Source organism: Bombus vosnesenskii, unplaced genomic scaffold, assembly GCF_011952255.1.
Source record: "Bombus vosnesenskii isolate JDL3184/JDL3185 unplaced genomic scaffold, Bvos_JDL3184-5_v1.1 scf7180000013265, whole genome shotgun sequence".
Classification (NCBI taxonomy): domain Eukaryota; kingdom Metazoa; phylum Arthropoda; class Insecta; order Hymenoptera; family Apidae; genus Bombus; species Bombus vosnesenskii.
Genome location: NW_022882925.1, coordinates 9,505,992 through 9,524,688, shown reverse-complemented (window position 1 = coordinate 9,524,688; position 18,697 = coordinate 9,505,992). Strand labels below are relative to the sequence as shown.

At 37.0% G+C, this 18,697-nt stretch overlaps 1 protein-coding gene across 1 annotated transcript in view; it reads right to left on the bottom strand.

Annotated features, from left to right (window-relative positions):
• LOC117243109 (lachesin-like) overlaps nt 1-18,697 on the bottom strand; it is a 104,750-nt gene that overhangs the window by 41,443 nt on the left and 44,610 nt on the right. Inside the window, exon 4 of the mRNA XM_033510319.1 lies at nt 6,317-6,423. Coding sequence (XP_033366210.1) covers nt 6,317-6,423 — 107 coding nt within the window. The remainder of the gene's footprint in view (nt 1-6,316; nt 6,424-18,697) is intronic.

The window sequence follows — 18,697 nt, the reverse complement described above, 5'->3', positions numbered from 1 at the left end:
CAACCACGTTATGTAAAACTTAGTTACACCGATACGTTAAGTACGTGACTGTAAAGATATGTTGACAATTCTAAGGATACAGAATAAGTGAAGTTTTACTGACGATACTGTGTCTGAGGAAAGCTAGGGGTGGATGTGTTTAAGGACACGGGACTATCGGATTTGTTGATGACAATTTTGGTTAAAGAAGTGAGGGCAGTCATTACAGATATCCTCGCAGTTCGCTGTGGAGTGCCGAAGAGTGCAGACGTGTCTCTAGTGCCCAGTGTAGTCCAAAAACAACACGTGTCGCCCAACCGTCGAAAGTGAACACAGCTAAGTGATTTCTACCCTTTAGGGAGAAGAAAATTCCACGCACCTAACCCCAACCCAAATACTAGCCTCATAGCTTCACGACTAGTTATTCATTTCGAATTAACTAGCTCGATGATGGCCCAGCAATCGCGACCAGGCCCTCCGGAGCAGACTCGCAACTACCCCGCGCTACCTCCCCAGTGGCAGAAGTGTAACAGAACTCTCCGCACCAACGACGCTAATTTTACCCAGAAACGGAAAATAGAAACAGCAAAACCATACACAATCGACACCCGGAACGAACAATCAACGATACAAATAAACACCCACAACAGGTTCGCCGTACTGCAATCCACTAACGACGCCACGAAAATCGCAGACCCGCCGCCAAACCAACAATCACAGAGAATCCCCCCCTCCCCCACCAATATTTGTGGACGACGTCATCGACATACAGACAATGATCAAGTCCTTAGAGAGAGATATCTCCAAGGAGGACTACAACCTAAAGATAAATAACAATAAAGTAAAAATACTGCCGAGGAACCCAGAAGCTTACAAAAAACTCACCAAGATACTTAGGACCCTGAACGCCAACTTCCTCACCTACCAACTCAAACAGGAAAGGCCTTTCCGGGTGGTCCTACGAAACATCCACCACTCAGCAGATATAAACGAACTCAAATACGAACTCTCAAAACTCGGCCACGAAGTCATCAACGTAAGTAATATAAGGCATAGAGTCTCGAAAGACCCGTTATCCTTATTTTTCATAGATATAAAACAAAAGCCGAACAATAAGGAAATCTACAATATCAGTCGCCTAATGAACGCGATAGTAAAATTCGAACCACCGCTTCTGAAAAAAGAAATAGTGCAATGCAAAAGGTGCCAAAGGTACGGTCATACGCAGAAATACTGAAACCATACTTTCCGCTGCGTTAAATGTGCAGACACTCACTCCACTGACCAGTGCGCCAAATCACCGGAAACCCCAGCGAAATGCATCCACTGTCAAGGTGACCATCCTGCCAACTACAAAGGCTGCTCAGCCTATAAAATTCTATACACAAACAGGTACCCTAAACTCAGAGCAAAAGAGGTAACCAACCAAACACCCAGCCCGCCGAAATTCACGACTACCCCAATCCCCTCAACCAACCAAACACCCAGTCCTACCAAATTCATTACCACCTCAACCTCCTATGCCCAAGCAGTACAAGGCATCCAAAATAACCCGAATAGCCAAAGGGATCTTCCCCAAAATAGTGTCCCCAACCCACCTAACACAGACAAATTCTCTAGGCTTGAAAAGCTAATAGAGAAACAATCAGGACAAATAAATAATTTGCTATCGCTACTAACACTCATCATGGATAAATTAATACGCCCCGACGCAAAATAAAACCAAGGCGCATAGCTCTTTGGAACGCCAACGGTCTAGCTCAACACAAACTTGAACTAGAACTCTTCCTAAAACACCAGCAAATCGACGTAATGCTTGTATCGGAAACCCACTTCACCGACAACAACTACCTGAAAATAAATGGTTACAAATTCTACCATACCCATCACCCCAGCGGAAGACCCACGGTGGAACCGGAATAATAATCAAAGCAAGTATTAAGCACTACGAACTTCCATCATTCCAGAAAGACAACCTCCAAGCAACAAACGTAGCAATAGAAGACTGTCATGGACAATCACTACTTCAGCAGTATACTGCCCTCCCAGACACTCCATCGCCAAAGAAGACTTTGATAACTTCCTGGACACCCTGGGCAATAGATTCATAGCTGGAGGAGACTATAACGCCAAGCACATCCAATGGGGCAGCAGACTGGTTACAGCAAGAGGCAAAAACCTCTTAAACAGCATAATAAACAACAACCTCAACTACCTCACCACATACGAACCCACATACTGGCCCACAGACACCAACAAAATACCCGACCTTCTTGACTTCTTCGTAACTAAAAATATCTCATCAAGACACGTCCAAATCAACTCCTCGGCTGATCTCTCCTCTGATCCATTCACATGATAATAGCTCCATTCACAACCAACACACCAACTGGCAACTCTTTACAGAAGTCTTTACTCACTCAACTTCAGCCTTAACTTCACTAAAAACTAAGGAAGAAATCGAAGCAGCCACGGAATACTTAAACACGAGCATAATAAACGCAATCCGCCTCTCCACACCGACAAAGACGTCTACCAGCAAACATGAATATCCCCAATACATACTAAAAAAAGTTAGCAGAAAAACGTAGACTAAGAAGAGTATGGCAGACCCATAGAACACCGGATTACAAACGCAAACTAAACAACGCAACTAGAAAGCTATCCAAAACCATAAAAAATTACAAAAACGTCTGTTTCCAAAAATATCTCGCCAGTTTATCCCCCACAGCTGACTCCAACTACTCACTATGGAAGGCCTCCACGAAACTCACGCGCCCCCCCACAAATAATCCCTCCAATCCGCCGTCCGCAAGGTGGATGGGCGCGTAGCCCTATAGAAAAAGCCGACCTGTTTGCCAAATACTTGTCTAAAGTGTTCAAACCCCATTCCTCCAAAGCTGCCGCGGACGTTACTGAATACCTGCACACCTCCTTCCAAATGTTGAACCCTTCTATTGAACCCTTCACTTCTGCAGAGACTATAGAATCAATCAGTCGCCTAAGCACCAAGAAAGCAGCAGGGCACGACCTAATAGGCAATAAAGCAATCAAGGAATTTCCCATAAAAGGGATAGCACTCATCACATCGATTTTTAATGCTATCCTTCGCCTTGAACACTATCCTAAGGCCTGGAAAATCTCATTGATTACCCTCATCCCTAAACCCGGTAAACCGATATACGAAACCAGCTCCTATCGCCCAATCAGTCTTTTACCTACCCTGTCCAAACTATTCGAGAAGATGCTCACGAATCGACTTTTTCCACTCCTAGAGAACTTGAAAACACTCCCAGATCACCCATTCGGCTTCCGAAAACAACATTCAACAGTAGAGCAAATCCACCGCATAACTCATACGATCAGCCAAACACTCGAAAAGAAAAAATATTGCTCAACGGTTTTCCTAGACATCCAACAGGCATTCGACAAAGTATGGCATGAAGGGCTACTATACAAGCTTAAAAAGATCCTACCTCACCCTTACTACTCCATCCTAAAATCCTACCTAACCAGTAGACAATTCATGGTTAAATGCCTAGACGCCACTTCCGCAATATTCCCAATAGAATCCGACATACCCCAAGGTAGTGTCCTCGGACCCCTACTGTACTCCATCTACACTGCCGACCTACCTATATCAAACGAGATAACAATGGCGACATTTGCAGACGACACAGCGCTATTAGCTACCCACGCAGACCCGGTAATAGCCTCATCCACTCTCCAGCGAAGTCTCGACTCCATGGAAAAGTGGTTCCATAAATGGGGCTTCAAAATTAACGAAAAGAAATCCTCACATGTAACATTCACGCTCCGAAAACAAACCTGCCCCCAGGTCACCATCAACAATGCAACAGTTCCTAGCAGGGACTCAGTCCGATACCTGGGCATGACCCTGGACAGGAGACTAACGTGGAAGAAACAGATCTCAGATAAAACGAAGCAACTAAAGGACAAACTAAAAAAATTCTATTGGCTCACGGGCCGACGCTCCAAACTAAACATACAGAATAAAATTACCCTCTACAAAACCGTAATAAAATCTGTCTGGACCTACGGAATCCAACTATGAGTAACAGCAAGTAACTCCAACATCGAAATACTACAACGCTTCCAATCGAAAACGCTAAGATCCTTAATAAACGCACCTTGGTATGTTACCAACGAAACTATCCATCGCGAACTCAAGATACCCACAGTTAAAGAGGAAATAGCAAAATATAGCGACAGATATAGCAAAAGAGTCAACAAACACCGAAACCCCTTAATCACTGGACTACTTGATACGACGGACCAGATTCGCAGGCTGAAGAGGCACTACCCGCTAGACCTAAAAGCTAGATTCATTTAGTTATCCAAATTAAGCGTATGCACTTACTTATAATACTTATAAATTATACCTATCTATAATAAGTATTAACTTATTGTAAATAAACAGCCATGTCTCTGCGCCACGCCAGAAAAATTACTGAAAATTCTCAACGCGAGAATTGATTGTAATTTCAACAAATAAATAAAAAAAAAAAAGAAGTGAGGGCAGTAGACACCGTCTCCGATTAGATAATAAGACGGTAGGTGGACCAGGAAGGGTTTTAGCCGCCCTCGTGAGAAAGTTGCTAACGGAACATACAGATGTGAGGAAAACCAACTTTCCATGTTAATACGTGGTAAATAATAAACGTAAAAGGAAATCTAAAACAAGAGATACTCGCTTGGGCCGAAGGACCTTCACTATGAAAATTCCAAGACCCCTGGTGGGTACTTTAAGACTATTGTGGGTACGCGTCAAGGATGTGCAGACATCTGGGTGTCATTCTATCTGCTGTGTGTGGGCTGGTTTCTGATGTGAATTGACGTTACACCGGAGCCACTGTGCCAGGCAGTCCGGTTCCCCTACCGGAGGCGCTGGCGGCCCCGAGGCGCTGAGCCGCCAGCGTCCAAGCCCGAACCCCACTGGGGACGCGGCGGACCCAGCGCGCTTCGCCAACGCCACACGGAGTTCCCAGGCGATTACTCATCCAAGTACTATCCCCGTGCCCGGCGCTGCTTAACTTTCGTGATCTGACGGCGGCATGGGCGTTGGCACGTCGATAAATTAGCTGAACTCTAATCAACTTGATGGGTTTGAGTCGTTAAATTTAAATTCATTTACAACTAGGATATATAGTTGTATTCGGTGTCAAACAAGCTTCGACAATTCGGAGCAACTGATTAATTGATTATAGCAAGAGAGCTACCGCTTTAACTAGTTTAGCTAGTGTTCCCAACAGATATACCAGCTGCGTTCTTACATTTACGATTTAAGTCCTACTTAAAGCAAAATGGTAATGCGTGCAAAGAATAATCTGGCGTCGTTATCTATATAATATGGATAACGATATAGTTAAATTTACACCGTTCCAGCCGAACTCATTAAAGCGCAAAATTAAGATTTTTCAATCTGTTATTCCTTCCGTCATAATATTCCTCTTCATGAGGGAGGGGTAGATAGTAATGTATACACGATGATGCGTAACGAAATTGTCTTCGTTGTGGATATGAAATCCAATACCACAGGGGAAATGGCTCTATTTTTGTGTTCAAACATAAGGATGTGGCGGCAGGACGGACATCGAATTAAAAAGAGTGCTCGTGAATTTAGTGACATATGAGTTGTTTGAGAAATTGGTTTTCGTGACAAAGATTCCTTACTTGGACAAAAGAATGTGATCTAAAATTTACCATGATCGATTTTTCTTTCTGTACGTTTGTATTCGGTCCAGAGAAATAGATTCCAAACCACGATTTGTACAAAAAAGATTCTCAAGTACATGCTATATTTGCTAGTCATGGGTTTAATAAGCTATTTATTAATGTGCATTTACTATTGATTGGATTTTCACTAGATGCACCATACAAGATAGAGGACATTTTTAAATATTTCTACTATTATTATATTTATAATCATATGAATATCTCCTTAAAACAAAGTTACACAGTATTTCGTTTATAAATCCACGTAGCAGATGTAAGGAAGAGTTTGAAAAGACAATTGTATAAAAGAAATTAAGTTCCAATGCATCATCCCTCTACTTCAAGAGCTACTACGATTTTGTGTCCGATCCTGAAACGTGAAAAGATCTGAATAAATCACAATTCCAAGATTGCGATTCGCAATGAATCTTTCCTAAAACCTTTACATGACGAATAAAATGATAGTAAGGTAGACGAGAAAAGAAAGTTAAATGTATTCATTCAAAAATGTGGTTAGTATTGTGTGTTTCACACGAAAATTCTTCGTCAGAAGAATTTTGTATGTCTGCGGTTTGATGAATTTTCACTAAGGGAAACTTACCCTGTAGCCTCCCAAATGATTGACCAGACACGTGAAAGTTGCGTCCCTTCCCAGCGATACTGTTACATTTTGTATAGTATCAGCGAATTCGGGTGGAAAAGCACCGCCTGAAACAGATACAATGCATGTGAGAAACATTCTATATTTGCATATCTTGCTCACTGTAATTTAAAAAATAAACATAACATGACGTTCATTTACTAAGCGAGGCACAGTTGGTAAAGACTGACCGAAGCGGAGAGCAGGAAGCAAGATTAGTTTTGTTCAGTAAACAGAATATTTCATAGTCGTGAAGACGTGGAAAAATCGATCCCGTGATTCTAATTAATAACTAAATATGAAAGTTACTTAAACTCAACGTTGATATGAAATACAATTTTTAAATCATCCAGATATTTACGGAACTTTAATTGTCGTTTCGATCGTAACAAAGTTCCTTCCTTATTTAAAATTTACTAGTAATTTTCCAGTATCAGTTGCAAAATTTGTCGAGTCGAAACTTGTAAAGCTACTGGATTGGCAAATGGAATATTTGATCTAGACTTAATGAAATGTTTTTACATTTCGTATCAGTTACTATTTACTTCGTTGATGTGTAGTAGTACATTCGGTGTTTAACAAAGTTTCCTCTTCCAAACATATAAATTTTTAAATACATACATCAGAAATGATGGAGTACAGGCGATAAAGCACAACACGACATCAATTTAATATATTTTACAATGATACGGACATTTAATTCATTTACGACTTACGTAATAATACAAATTACGATATTTACGATATTTATTATAATGCAATAACTTTCTTTTAATAGCCCTAACTGCCTAAACTGAATTTAAAAGTAATTTCTTTTAAGTTATTTATGTGGGATTAATTTATATTTCAGAAAAATGTAATTTCATAAATACATACATACATATTTGGTAAAAATTAGCGTACCGCCGTTTATTCAAATTTTCCACTTATTGTTGGATAAACTCAGTCTATTAAATGTACTATTTGGTATCGTGATTTTCAGCAGAAACAGATATAAAATTTTCCAATTTTATTAATTTATCCTTTCGAAAACAACCTGTTTTCCACGTGAAAAACTTTAGAATCGTTCTGCATACAGACATACATACATATAACTATCTGAGTACAAAGAAGTTTCATGGTTTCTTAAGGTTGTTTCAAGATGAACGAATTCCGAGAAAAATACTGACTTTTTCCTAGTTTGTTGGATGCAATTTGATTGTAACTTGTAACTGCTTGTCATTTCTTTTCATCTAGTATATCTAGGGAACATATTGCTTCCTCTATTTTTCCGCCTCGATCCTCAACAATGCTAACCTTTCCTATCGATATCCAAGAAATAAATCGAAATATTCTATTATAATCGTTCAACGAAACAACAAGAAATATTCAATGAAAATTCACAAGAATCGGATTCCTTACTGGATCGCTCTTTTTTTATCAAACAACTTTCCTTGTGTGCGTGTGCGTGTGCGTGTGTGTGTGTGTGTGTAGTAAATAAATCGTTAATGCACTCGGAGAAATTTCAGAATACAGAACCACTATTAAGATCAAAATTTTGTGAGGTCAAAAATCGTATAAATAAGAATACTAGTTTCGTTTTTTCCTTTACACTGTCACCCGCGACGTGTTAGAAACTACCCTTTCTCGATCTCTTTCACGAACGATACCCGACATGACATAACCCGGTGAGAAAATGTCGTCTCACCACCGTTCTCATAACAATTATTAGAATCACGTCTTTGAATGAAAAAGCGGCAGAATAAATCTTCGGTTCGTTGTCGCCGTCGCGCAAAATTCCTATTCAAAGCTGCTGTCAACGAACAGAGTGCAAGTCCAATTAGAAGCCGCCGCGGCCAGCGGGAGATCGTATCCCAAAAGCATGAAATTACAATAATTAGCTGGATGCTGTTCGTTCTCGAGATTTTTAAACCTCTTTTCCGCGCCATGTCAAAAGTACAGAGGAAGGAACGGAAAAAATGTCAAGCGACAGCAACCGACAGAAAAGGAAAGAAACAGAAGAAACGTAAAGAAAATGAAAGGAATGGGATAGCAAAAAGGAAAATACGGAAAGAAGGAAGGGAAGAATGGAAAGTTTAAGTAAAAGAGCCGAACTGAGAAGTCACGGAATAATGAAATAAGAGGCATGACACTTTTGAATTAAAGGGGGTAAGGTAGCATTTGTGAGGTAAACTGCAGGACAAAAGGGGCAGAAAGAGGAATTCTGGAACAAAGATAAGCTCAAAGTCAAGCCGTGGGGTCTTGAAGGAGACAAGCTTGACCTATTTGTCTCATAACAACGGTAATAGGATCGGAAAGTATTATAAGTAGAAGTGACAATCGCCGTGGGACAAGCAGTCTGTCGAGTGGCCGGGAGCAAAGTAAATTGATGGTGGCGGCATTACGTGGAAATGAAAGCAAGGAATAAACGTCTACTCAGCACCGAGCCGAGGAAAAATAAAATTCTTGTATTGAGTCTATAACGGGAAACTTTCGCATTATTGTAATTTAAGATTGGTATTTAATTCTCGAATGACCCTTGATGTGCTTACATCCTTTGTTCTGTCCCGGTTTCGAAAAGTTACAAGAAAATGGCCTGGCTTTTTACATTTCTCCGAGTGTCATTTTCAAGAGTCACTCGCTAAGGGTGGATTTCCTACTCGATAAGCAGAAAAACATAATAGTTATAAGATAACACAATTTTTCAAAAAGTGACATATACCTGAAAAAATACTTGGAACGAAGGGATTACCTTTCGTGTGTACTTATTAGCGCGTAGATACTGTGTTATATTGCGTATAGGTGATTATAGTTTTGCATCGACACATTTACATGTTTAAATAATTGCAAAAACAAAGTATTCGAAGCCGTTATTTGAATGAATATGTCAGTTTTAGCACTACAGTAATTTAATTTGAAAGCACTTCGGTTCCTTAATTCAAAAACACGAGTACTAAAAGTTTCATCTGATATTACATAGTACTCTTATTTTCGAAATGTGTATTTACTAGTATCTTTTTATAGAAAACTTGTTGTTTTAAGATAAGGACGTTCGATCCTTAAAGTGTTAAAAATATATTTTGAAAAAATACATTTTTTGATTGCTGATCCTAATTGAATAAAACTTAATCGAGTTGCTTTTGCGCGATATCGTAAATAACTTGTGTTTGACATGATCGAACTAAGGTCAATGCGAAGAAGACGATTGACTAGCAAGTTGACACATTTAGGCAGGATTTGAAATACCAGAAGTGTTGTAATTCGTCGACTCGGACGAGTTAGTTTATCGATTTTGAATTTTTATCGGATACCGATACTGAAATATCAGAACGACGAAGCATTAAAATAAGTCCTGCTCTTTCTTAATACCGTTGCTCGATTGAATGGCTTCTTAAATTATTTATAAAGCGTTATTCCCGACGAGGTCCGCTCGATTTTACATGATTCTATGTCAAGTATATCGAGAATATGAAACATCTCCCACGATATGTTTCTAATCGTTTTACTTACAGAATATGACTGGCGTAAAGAGGATAATAACTTTATAGTATAAATGTCTTTTCATAATATTATTGTTCTCATGAATTACATTTCGTGAAATATAACCAAGTGTCTATGTAGATACTTTTGAACGGTAGTGTATCTCGTGTTCTGACTTTGACATTCCATACTTATAGGTATGTATAATAAATTAGTTACTCCATTAAGTGATTATTCTTTAGGTACATTTTTTAAGCCCCGATTGATTATTATTATTGGATTATTGATTGATTATTATTAAAGGAAGACCGAGAAAAATTTATTGAAAAAGGAAAAAGGACATAGTAAATGCGAGAGAAAAGTTTTGTCGTGCTACGATTAATAAAGTGGCTTATTACGAAACAGGAAGTGCACGTTATGTCCAAGATACTAATCCGACGCTGACGCGAACATTCCGGAAGTTAAGAATTTTACGATATTTAATATAGGTAATAAGCTACCTCGGAAAGTTCGATAATAAGCTGTTCGTGAAAAGTTTTGGTGGCGGAAGATAGTTGCCTGTTGCTCGACTATATACTGAATAAATCTATTGGACACGAGAGATTTATGACAGCAACCGAGGCATTGTTCCTCCTTTTGATTAAATAAGAACAACTCGTTTATACCTGTCCGTGAAAAGTACGGTTTCTTACGAACACGTGAGAAAAATTTATACGACATTTGTGACTGTGAATATTTTCGAAATATATAGCAAGATTTTCACGGTATTTTTCACCTATTTGCGATAATTTCGTGTTCGTACGACCCAAGAGACAAGGAAAATTCTCAAGGAGGATTCGACTATAAGCCTTTTATTTATCATTATCGGTCTATTTGTCGTTAACATCCTGATCGTTCTCTTTTCGAGCGATCTTATGTTTCTAATCGAGGTCGAAATTGTCTCGTTTGTTTCCTTTGTTTCTGTTCCGCCTTCCAGATTTATCCTTCTTTGCTCGTTGTCCCTCGCCTCAGAAAATACGCAAAGCGCAGTAAAAGTTTTCCCCGCATCCGTTATTATCTTCAACTGAAAAGTAGATCACGGTGCAACGAACGTAAACAATATTAAAGGAATACGTTATAGAAGAAAACATAAATCTGTGATACGCAATATCGCGACGATAAAGGCGAACGGAATACGGCATTATAGCAACCTGCAGTTTTTATTGCTTCCTCTACATGTACACTGTACACTGTACACTGTGCACCCGCTTAAGCTTAAGTGATATACACGATTAAGTAAACGCTTAGAGACTCGCTAATGCCAGTATTTGAAATTTTTACCGAGCTAACTTATCTCGTCGACGCCTACTTTAATGATAGACCTTTTTCTTTATTTTCTCTTCCGGCTTTTCCGTTCCTTTTTCTTACCCAAAAGAATGACTTTAATTAAAGCGGTGGAAGGATTTCACGTGAGTTATTTATTCCGGAAGCTTGGTGGTGTCTTTTACGATGAAAGAAGTTCGTTGAGTATAGAACCAAGTATGTGCACCGTACTGAGTGTAAAATTGAACAGGTTCTGATGCGAAGTCGATGCAATGAAAACGCAATACGTCGATTTTTTTTAATGCTCGTGTGTTATATATTCTCTATCGAAATGCAAGGCTCCTGAAAAATAAAATTGAAATCGTTACTTATATTAATGCGAAGAATATAAAGCGACACACAGTCGGCATTTAGGGCGTTGATTAACGATATTTCGAAGCGTAAGTATTTAACTCTAAAGCAGTCACGTATCATGGTAGAATATTGCGAAACTGGCGTGAAATTATTTCTATAGAATTAAATTAAACGGCATTTCATTCCTCTTCCATGTATAGTTGTCCGAAAATAGTTTAAGAGCGTTTTGCAAATACACCATTCCTTTTGGTATGTTAAGTATGTACATAGAAATTTACGCGGGTCATCGATCTGTAATTTTTTAACTCCTTGAAATAAATACACGTTAGAATAGATTTAAAAATGATAGAAACGAGTCCCCAAACGCTCGCGTTCAACTTTATTTATATCTTTATTTATTCGTTAAACGTTCATCGAATGTACAGGTTTCGTTGATATTCGGAAATCAACAGTTTGACAAAGTGAAAAATACAAAAAGATAGAAATTACATTATAACGTTATGACGGCATAGCAGACGAACTTCATTATATTTAAACGATTTTTTATATGCGTAGATTTATGTATCGAATTAATGCTTAGAGATTAAATTACCTTAAGAATTCTAAGTTAAATATTTTTATAAAGCGGTGTGAACGCTTTGAATTCTTATGCTTATACTGTCGCTAGCCTAATGAAGAAACGTGACAAAAAATTCCACGAGACTACAAACTAGATTATTTAAGAATATTGCGACCTTTAAATTTTCTGAAATATTTCTATGAGAGCGAGTTGATATAGTCATAATGTTTGAAAGAAAGATTCTAATTAACTTTCATAGCTTTCATAACATCACATGTAGAGCAATTGTCTGAAAAACTATTTTTATGAGCACGGTGAATAAACGGTCATTCACATTTAGGTAGAAGAATGTTAGCAAAATCGATTTGTGAAAATGTTGAGAAATTGCCTTCCTTACTTTAGTAGCTTTGCATGCTTTCCTATACCTACTTGATATTTGCTGAATTAAGGAACATTTTTCCACCACTTTAACCATCTCAGAAACTGTTTCTATATATTTTCGCATTTTGTATTTCGCACTTTTATATTTTCACTTTTGGACGTCTCAATTCTTCAGAATTCTGTAATTTCTTAGTTTTTCTTCGTAACAGTTTCTCCGTCGTTCTACAACTTGTCCATCTTTCTTATTTTTCTATATTTTAGTTTCTTTAATATCTTCAAGCGAAAGTTCTGTCGTCTTTCTAATGAATTGATTTTCCACTTTTTGTGTTGTTTGTCCATCTAGCCTCTTTGCAATCCATCTAGTCTTTTTCCAATTCGCTCAGCTTCTTTTTTTTTTAATTGACATTTTTTCCTTTTACAATTCTTTCCGCACTCGCACAGATCCATAACTAGCTTGTTTTCTCTTAATTTACGAATTTTTTTCTGTGTATTTTATGCCATATCTTCTTTCTTATTCCCATCCAACTCATTTTGTTATTTTTTCCTTTCCTCTTTCTTATTTTTCGGAATTTTATTTGCTTTCCTTGGCCATTGTAACAAGATACCGATTGAAAGAGACAATAAGAGGGGACACGAGCATGAGTTCGATTTCAAGTCGATCCTGTCACGTTAACACTCATGCTTGCTAACGCTAGGCGCATTGGATTGCACAAATTATAAATATCGATGTTAACACTGGAGAAAAAGTTTGCAATACCTTTAACGCGAATGTTTATGAACAGATAGAAGAAACTTGCGAAAATCGAAAGTTTTTGGGAACCTTTTTTATGAAAGAATGTTTGAAAACCTTTGTTCTTTTTTCAACTTGATCGATAAATTCGAAAAGTTTCGATTAGCTACAACTAACTATCGCACTGTTACTTTTGGGGCTTTTGATATAAGAGTTTTACACTTTTGAAATAATATTCCTTAAAGAAAATGCAAAGAAAAAAATGTTTTTCTAGTTCAAAGTTCTGCGGTAGAACACTCTTTTTTTATACGTATTATACGGTAATTATAGAATGTCTCCGTGTATTTCACTATATATGAGACTTATTTTGATATAAAGATATCTCTGAAAAAATTGAATACGCGGGTTATGTTTAAAAGAAATGTGTTATGAAATGTAAATAGAGTGCAAGTGGTGCAAATATTATGGCTCTCTTCTGTTTATATTAACTTAAACACCATCTAAACAGTTACAGAATTAAAAAATTTGTCTGTATATCTAATACAGTTGTATACTAAATTTCAAAAGTTCTAATAGCAAAATCCATATCTGCGTACAACAAAAATGCAGAATTATATACGTAGGTTGGGTATGCAATATGCGATCGGAGGTTGAATAAAAAAACATAAGTCACCATAATTTTATTATGATATTATGTCGTTATATTGTATTATAGAGAGTAAGAGAGAAGGAAGAGGTAAGTCACAAGTGAAATATTCCTTCACTCTTCTTTCTGTTTTTACCTTTTCTCGATTGCGTTTTAAACCATATAAAATTTCTTCATTTCAGCTGGCAAAATGACACTTGAGCAAGTCCATAAGTGACAGCCAGAACTGATTCGACTTAATTTGGTCTTGAGTTTAACTGCTTATTCTTAAGTTGAATAGCCCCTCTCTTTTCGTTTCGCAGTTCGTTAAGCAGCCGATAAGAACAAGTTCCCAATTGGCCGGAAGCCTGCTTTCAGCACCTCGCACGTTCTTCAGGACCTTATTTATCCCTTTCACTATCGACCATTAGCGCTCGATATTCGATAAAACGAAAACGCTGAACCCTTCGCATTGACCTTTTCACAATTTTACCACCCTTCGCTAAGCCGGAATTATTATTTGTGATAAATCTCTTCCCACCCGAAAATCATTTTATACAGATTCCAGTTGAATAACATGTAACAGCGTGCATCGCGTGATTTCTTGTAGAAAAATAATAAAAAGATGTAGAACAAAATTTGCTTTATCTCAGCTTAGTTTTCGAAAAAAAACGAGTTTGAAAATTTATACTTAGACATGGCTAATTCTGGACTAGATAGTACTAAATAATCGACAAGAAATCATTCTATGTGTGAAAATAAGTCGAAAATGTAGAATAAAGCTTTTCACAGGACGCTTTGTTTTTTTAAGAAAAGCAGATTTGAAAATTTACTACACGCATGCACTAAACCTATTCTTAATTAAATATATTCAAATTCTATTTTCTTCAAAATAAAATCTTAAACGAAAAAATTTTATTTTACATTTCTTACTTATTCTCGCATCGAGAATGACACCCTATTAATGGTTAACTCAACCAGTTGATAATTAGCTATGTTCAAGCATACTTGATAAATTATCAAAGTCAATTTTATCGAAAACTAAATCGAAAATGAAAAAATTATATTGTATATTATTATTTTATCTTTCCTCTTTCCATAAGGGATCATGTCGCGTCCGCTTTTACATGATATTGGATCGGATCCTGTATATGATTTACTCAAGCCTTTCTTTATATATCCTTTTGAATGTATATTTGGATATTTGTATCTAATTTACAAAAGAACTTTGATTCTATAAAATTACCCGAGCAATGATAATTTTATTGAGGAATTATTTCTTTTACATGTATATACATACATACAATACATGTATATGTGTATGTAGGGTGAGGCCGGATGAGTGATACAATCAAGCAAAGGGTAATGTTACATAAAAAATTAAGTAGAAAGAAAATAACATTGTATTTTATTCGAGAAAATCAAGTTTGAAATACACGTGCGGTTGAATAACACTGTTCAATTCATATCTAACTTTGTAACTTTCAGTAGGTAATTCTTGTAGATTTGTATGAGCTACATACGAATCTGCAAACAAGCAGGTATGTACAGTTTTCAAAAAATCAATTTTTTTCATTTCAAATATTCGACTGTAAAGATGTTTCGTATTTTTCTTGCATTTTCTCGCATTTTCTCGCATTTTTTCTTTACATGACAATTCTTTCGACTCTTCCAAATAAAATGATATGGATTGTTATTACATTACAAGCATTTCAATATTTTGAAATAATGATCAAAGTGAAAGGAACATCTAAAACGCGTTATTTTCTCCTTATATTTTTCAATTTGTTTCAAAAACAAAAGGTCTAGGGGAAAATCTAATCACATCACGCGACAGAGCAGGCATTTCTACTAAGGAAAGTATCAAAAAATCTACAAAATCATGATATCGTTTCTATTGTAGTATTAATGCGAATTTGCCGTCCTCGGTTAATCGATAAGAATCGATACTCGATTCGAGGAAGCGATGTCATTGCGGATCATCGAGCTGCACGCTTTCACCGTATCTTTCTTTCTCGTCCTCTTTCTCTTTCTTCGGAGAACTGCACTTATTGCGGAGTGGATGCTTCTGTGAGAATGGAATTACATATGTACTCGAAATAACCGCGATCGCGAAATGTTAGTTCCGCGCTTACAATAAAGATCCAATGCTTGTTTGGAACGAATTCCAACGTCGCAGACTATTCGATGTAATTGCGATTTTGAAAGCGTTATGCATTCTCCAGAACATCTTAAAAACAACTATGATACATATTTGTAAATTGCTTAAGAAATGGAAACCGCAACATGTGAAATGGTCAAATCTGTCAATGGTCAAATAATTCAAATCTATGTGCGTCTCGAATTACAGGAATATGAGCTTCTCTGCTGTAATTCCCCTATTACGTGCTCCTTCTTAAATGACAATCTTTGGAAGGTTCATACTGTTTCTGACAATGGATATTAAGTTTTCCTATATTTTTGATAAATATAATCAACATCAAAGCACGTATCGATTGAGAGTAAGCTCGACGGCAACATAACGACTATCATTCGTAAATGGCCCCCAAACGCGATGATTTCCAATAAAGTTTCAATCGGAATCCGCCATTGTCGGAGCTTCGAGGATAATATATTTAATTTCGCGGAAAGTAAAGCGCGGAAAGGAGCACGATGAAGTTTCGCCGATCGTACGAGGCTTTGGTAGCCTGTGCAAAGGTTACTACGATCGCTCCATATTCATTAACTTTTACAGAAGAATTAACGGATAATGAAACGAAGGAAAAGTTAGAGTAAAGTCACAATTCGTTTGGAGAAACGTATTGGATTGAAGAGTACACGATGCGCGCTTGTATTACTCGCTTTCGTAACAATTCTACTTAATGGAACTCGTAAATAGCTAAATGAGAAATTGAAAAGCCAGTTGTCCTTCATTTTCGCGTATTTATCAGGAAGTCGCGAAAAAGAAGGAACGAACGATTCATCCGGGACGAATTAGGAAGGATCTTTTCGAACGCGTGAAAGGAAAGCGGTCCAACTATTAACTTACTTTCACGGTGAGTTACTGTCAGAAAAGAACATGCAACGAACGTCATTCTACAATAGTAGAGAATTAGGACGGATCAACAGTCAGCGAAGTAGAGTATCAGCGGTAAAGCATAATCTAAAACGGATTAGCTATTCGATCTACATGATATCTTCGATTTTACCTTGTATTTGCTATGACTTTTTTGCTTGTATGCATATGACTTTGTTAATTCAATTTGTATTTGAAAACAAACAATCTTAGCCGCACATGGGTTCAATATTAAAATGCAAACTTGAGAAGTACATTCGTATAAACTGCTGCTGATGTGTATACAATAAATGCTTAAATAGCTAGATTACTTGTAAACAATAACTAGTAATTATACATATTCAAAGAGAATAATACGATGTTGATAATTGAGTTTATTACGATATATCGATAACATATTTTTATCTCTTTTATTGCACAATGCATATGATGGATATAATATGTGAGTACCTCGAGTTTATTATTCATTATTGCATTATACATGTAAAATATATAGAAATGTGAGCGTCTTTCCATTGGATGAATTCATTTTTGATGGAGGTTAAAGCAGGCAAAAATTGAACGATGTTTGTAATTAAATGTCATCTGGCATTACAGGTACATCTCTCCACATTCCTTTGTTAGAAACGGCCCATTGCATTCTATTTCATATTCGTCGATAGATTCTTGTGTTTTAGTTTCATTATATTTCTTTCGAAAATATTGAAACTTACAGACCAAACGATCGATATATTTTTACAAGTCCAATTTCCATTTTTTTGACATTTCATTCGACTCAACCTTTGAAGAATTTTCTTCTTTTCCCTTTTTTGGTTACTTTTAAGTTATCAACGGTCACTTCTTTCATGAATTTTACTTGACATTAGGAGCGTAAAAGATTTGTAGAAAAAGCAATCGATTAATTTCATACCGAAAAAGATATAAAACGTTGGTACGAATAAATAATACGAATCTCTCCAACTATGAAGCACATAGCTCCTATAACACTACTTGTAAATATATTAGATTGTCTTTTTGCATTCACTCCAAAGATATAGAGAAATTTATTTTACCTAAAAATTTTCGCTAAAAATCACCATATAGATGCACATGAAAATGCTGAAAACTTTTCTGAAGAAGTCGCGAGACGCGTAGAGGAAAAGAAGAAAAGGAGAAAAGAAAAAAGAAAAAGACGCGTCGTAAACTGCGTGTGTCTGCAATGAGAGTGATCTCCGTGTCTTTTTCGCGCGGTTGATACAAGTATTTTCGAGAAGTTAACGATTCATCCGGTTTGTCTGTGTAAAGAGAACGGTATAGCTGACTGGATCCGTAAAAAGTAATATTTCATCGGGAGAAAAGGTCGTAGGGCCAATATCAGCATATATCGTCGGTGACAGCGTACGTTTCAAAAGCGAGTTAGTTCCGGTATTGTATTTACAGGTGGTCGTGAAGTGAACGGCTTAGTTGCAAAATTGGTCGTGCGGTTCGTGATGCATCATAACTCGCGGCATTCGTTGTGTTCAGACGGCTTTTCAAATCCTCATGGAAACAACTTTTCACGATAATTGACGCTCTCGAAAGCTAGTTGCTGAATATTGTGAATAGAGACAATATTATTTCTCTTTTTCGAAAAATATATGAGAAAAAATTGATCGCGTGGCAGTCGTATTGTATCGTATCGTATTATTTGAACGAATGAAAAGAACTTGTGATATTATGCAATAATTACTTTAATTGTTTCCACTTAAATCTAACTGTATTTGTTATATAATTTGTTATATATATAAAGAAGATTGATTACGCGGCGGTACACCTGTCATTTTGTTTAATTTCGGTTTAAGAGCTCTGAGATATTGTGACTGTCTATCAACAAATTTTGACCAAGTTGAGATTGCAAT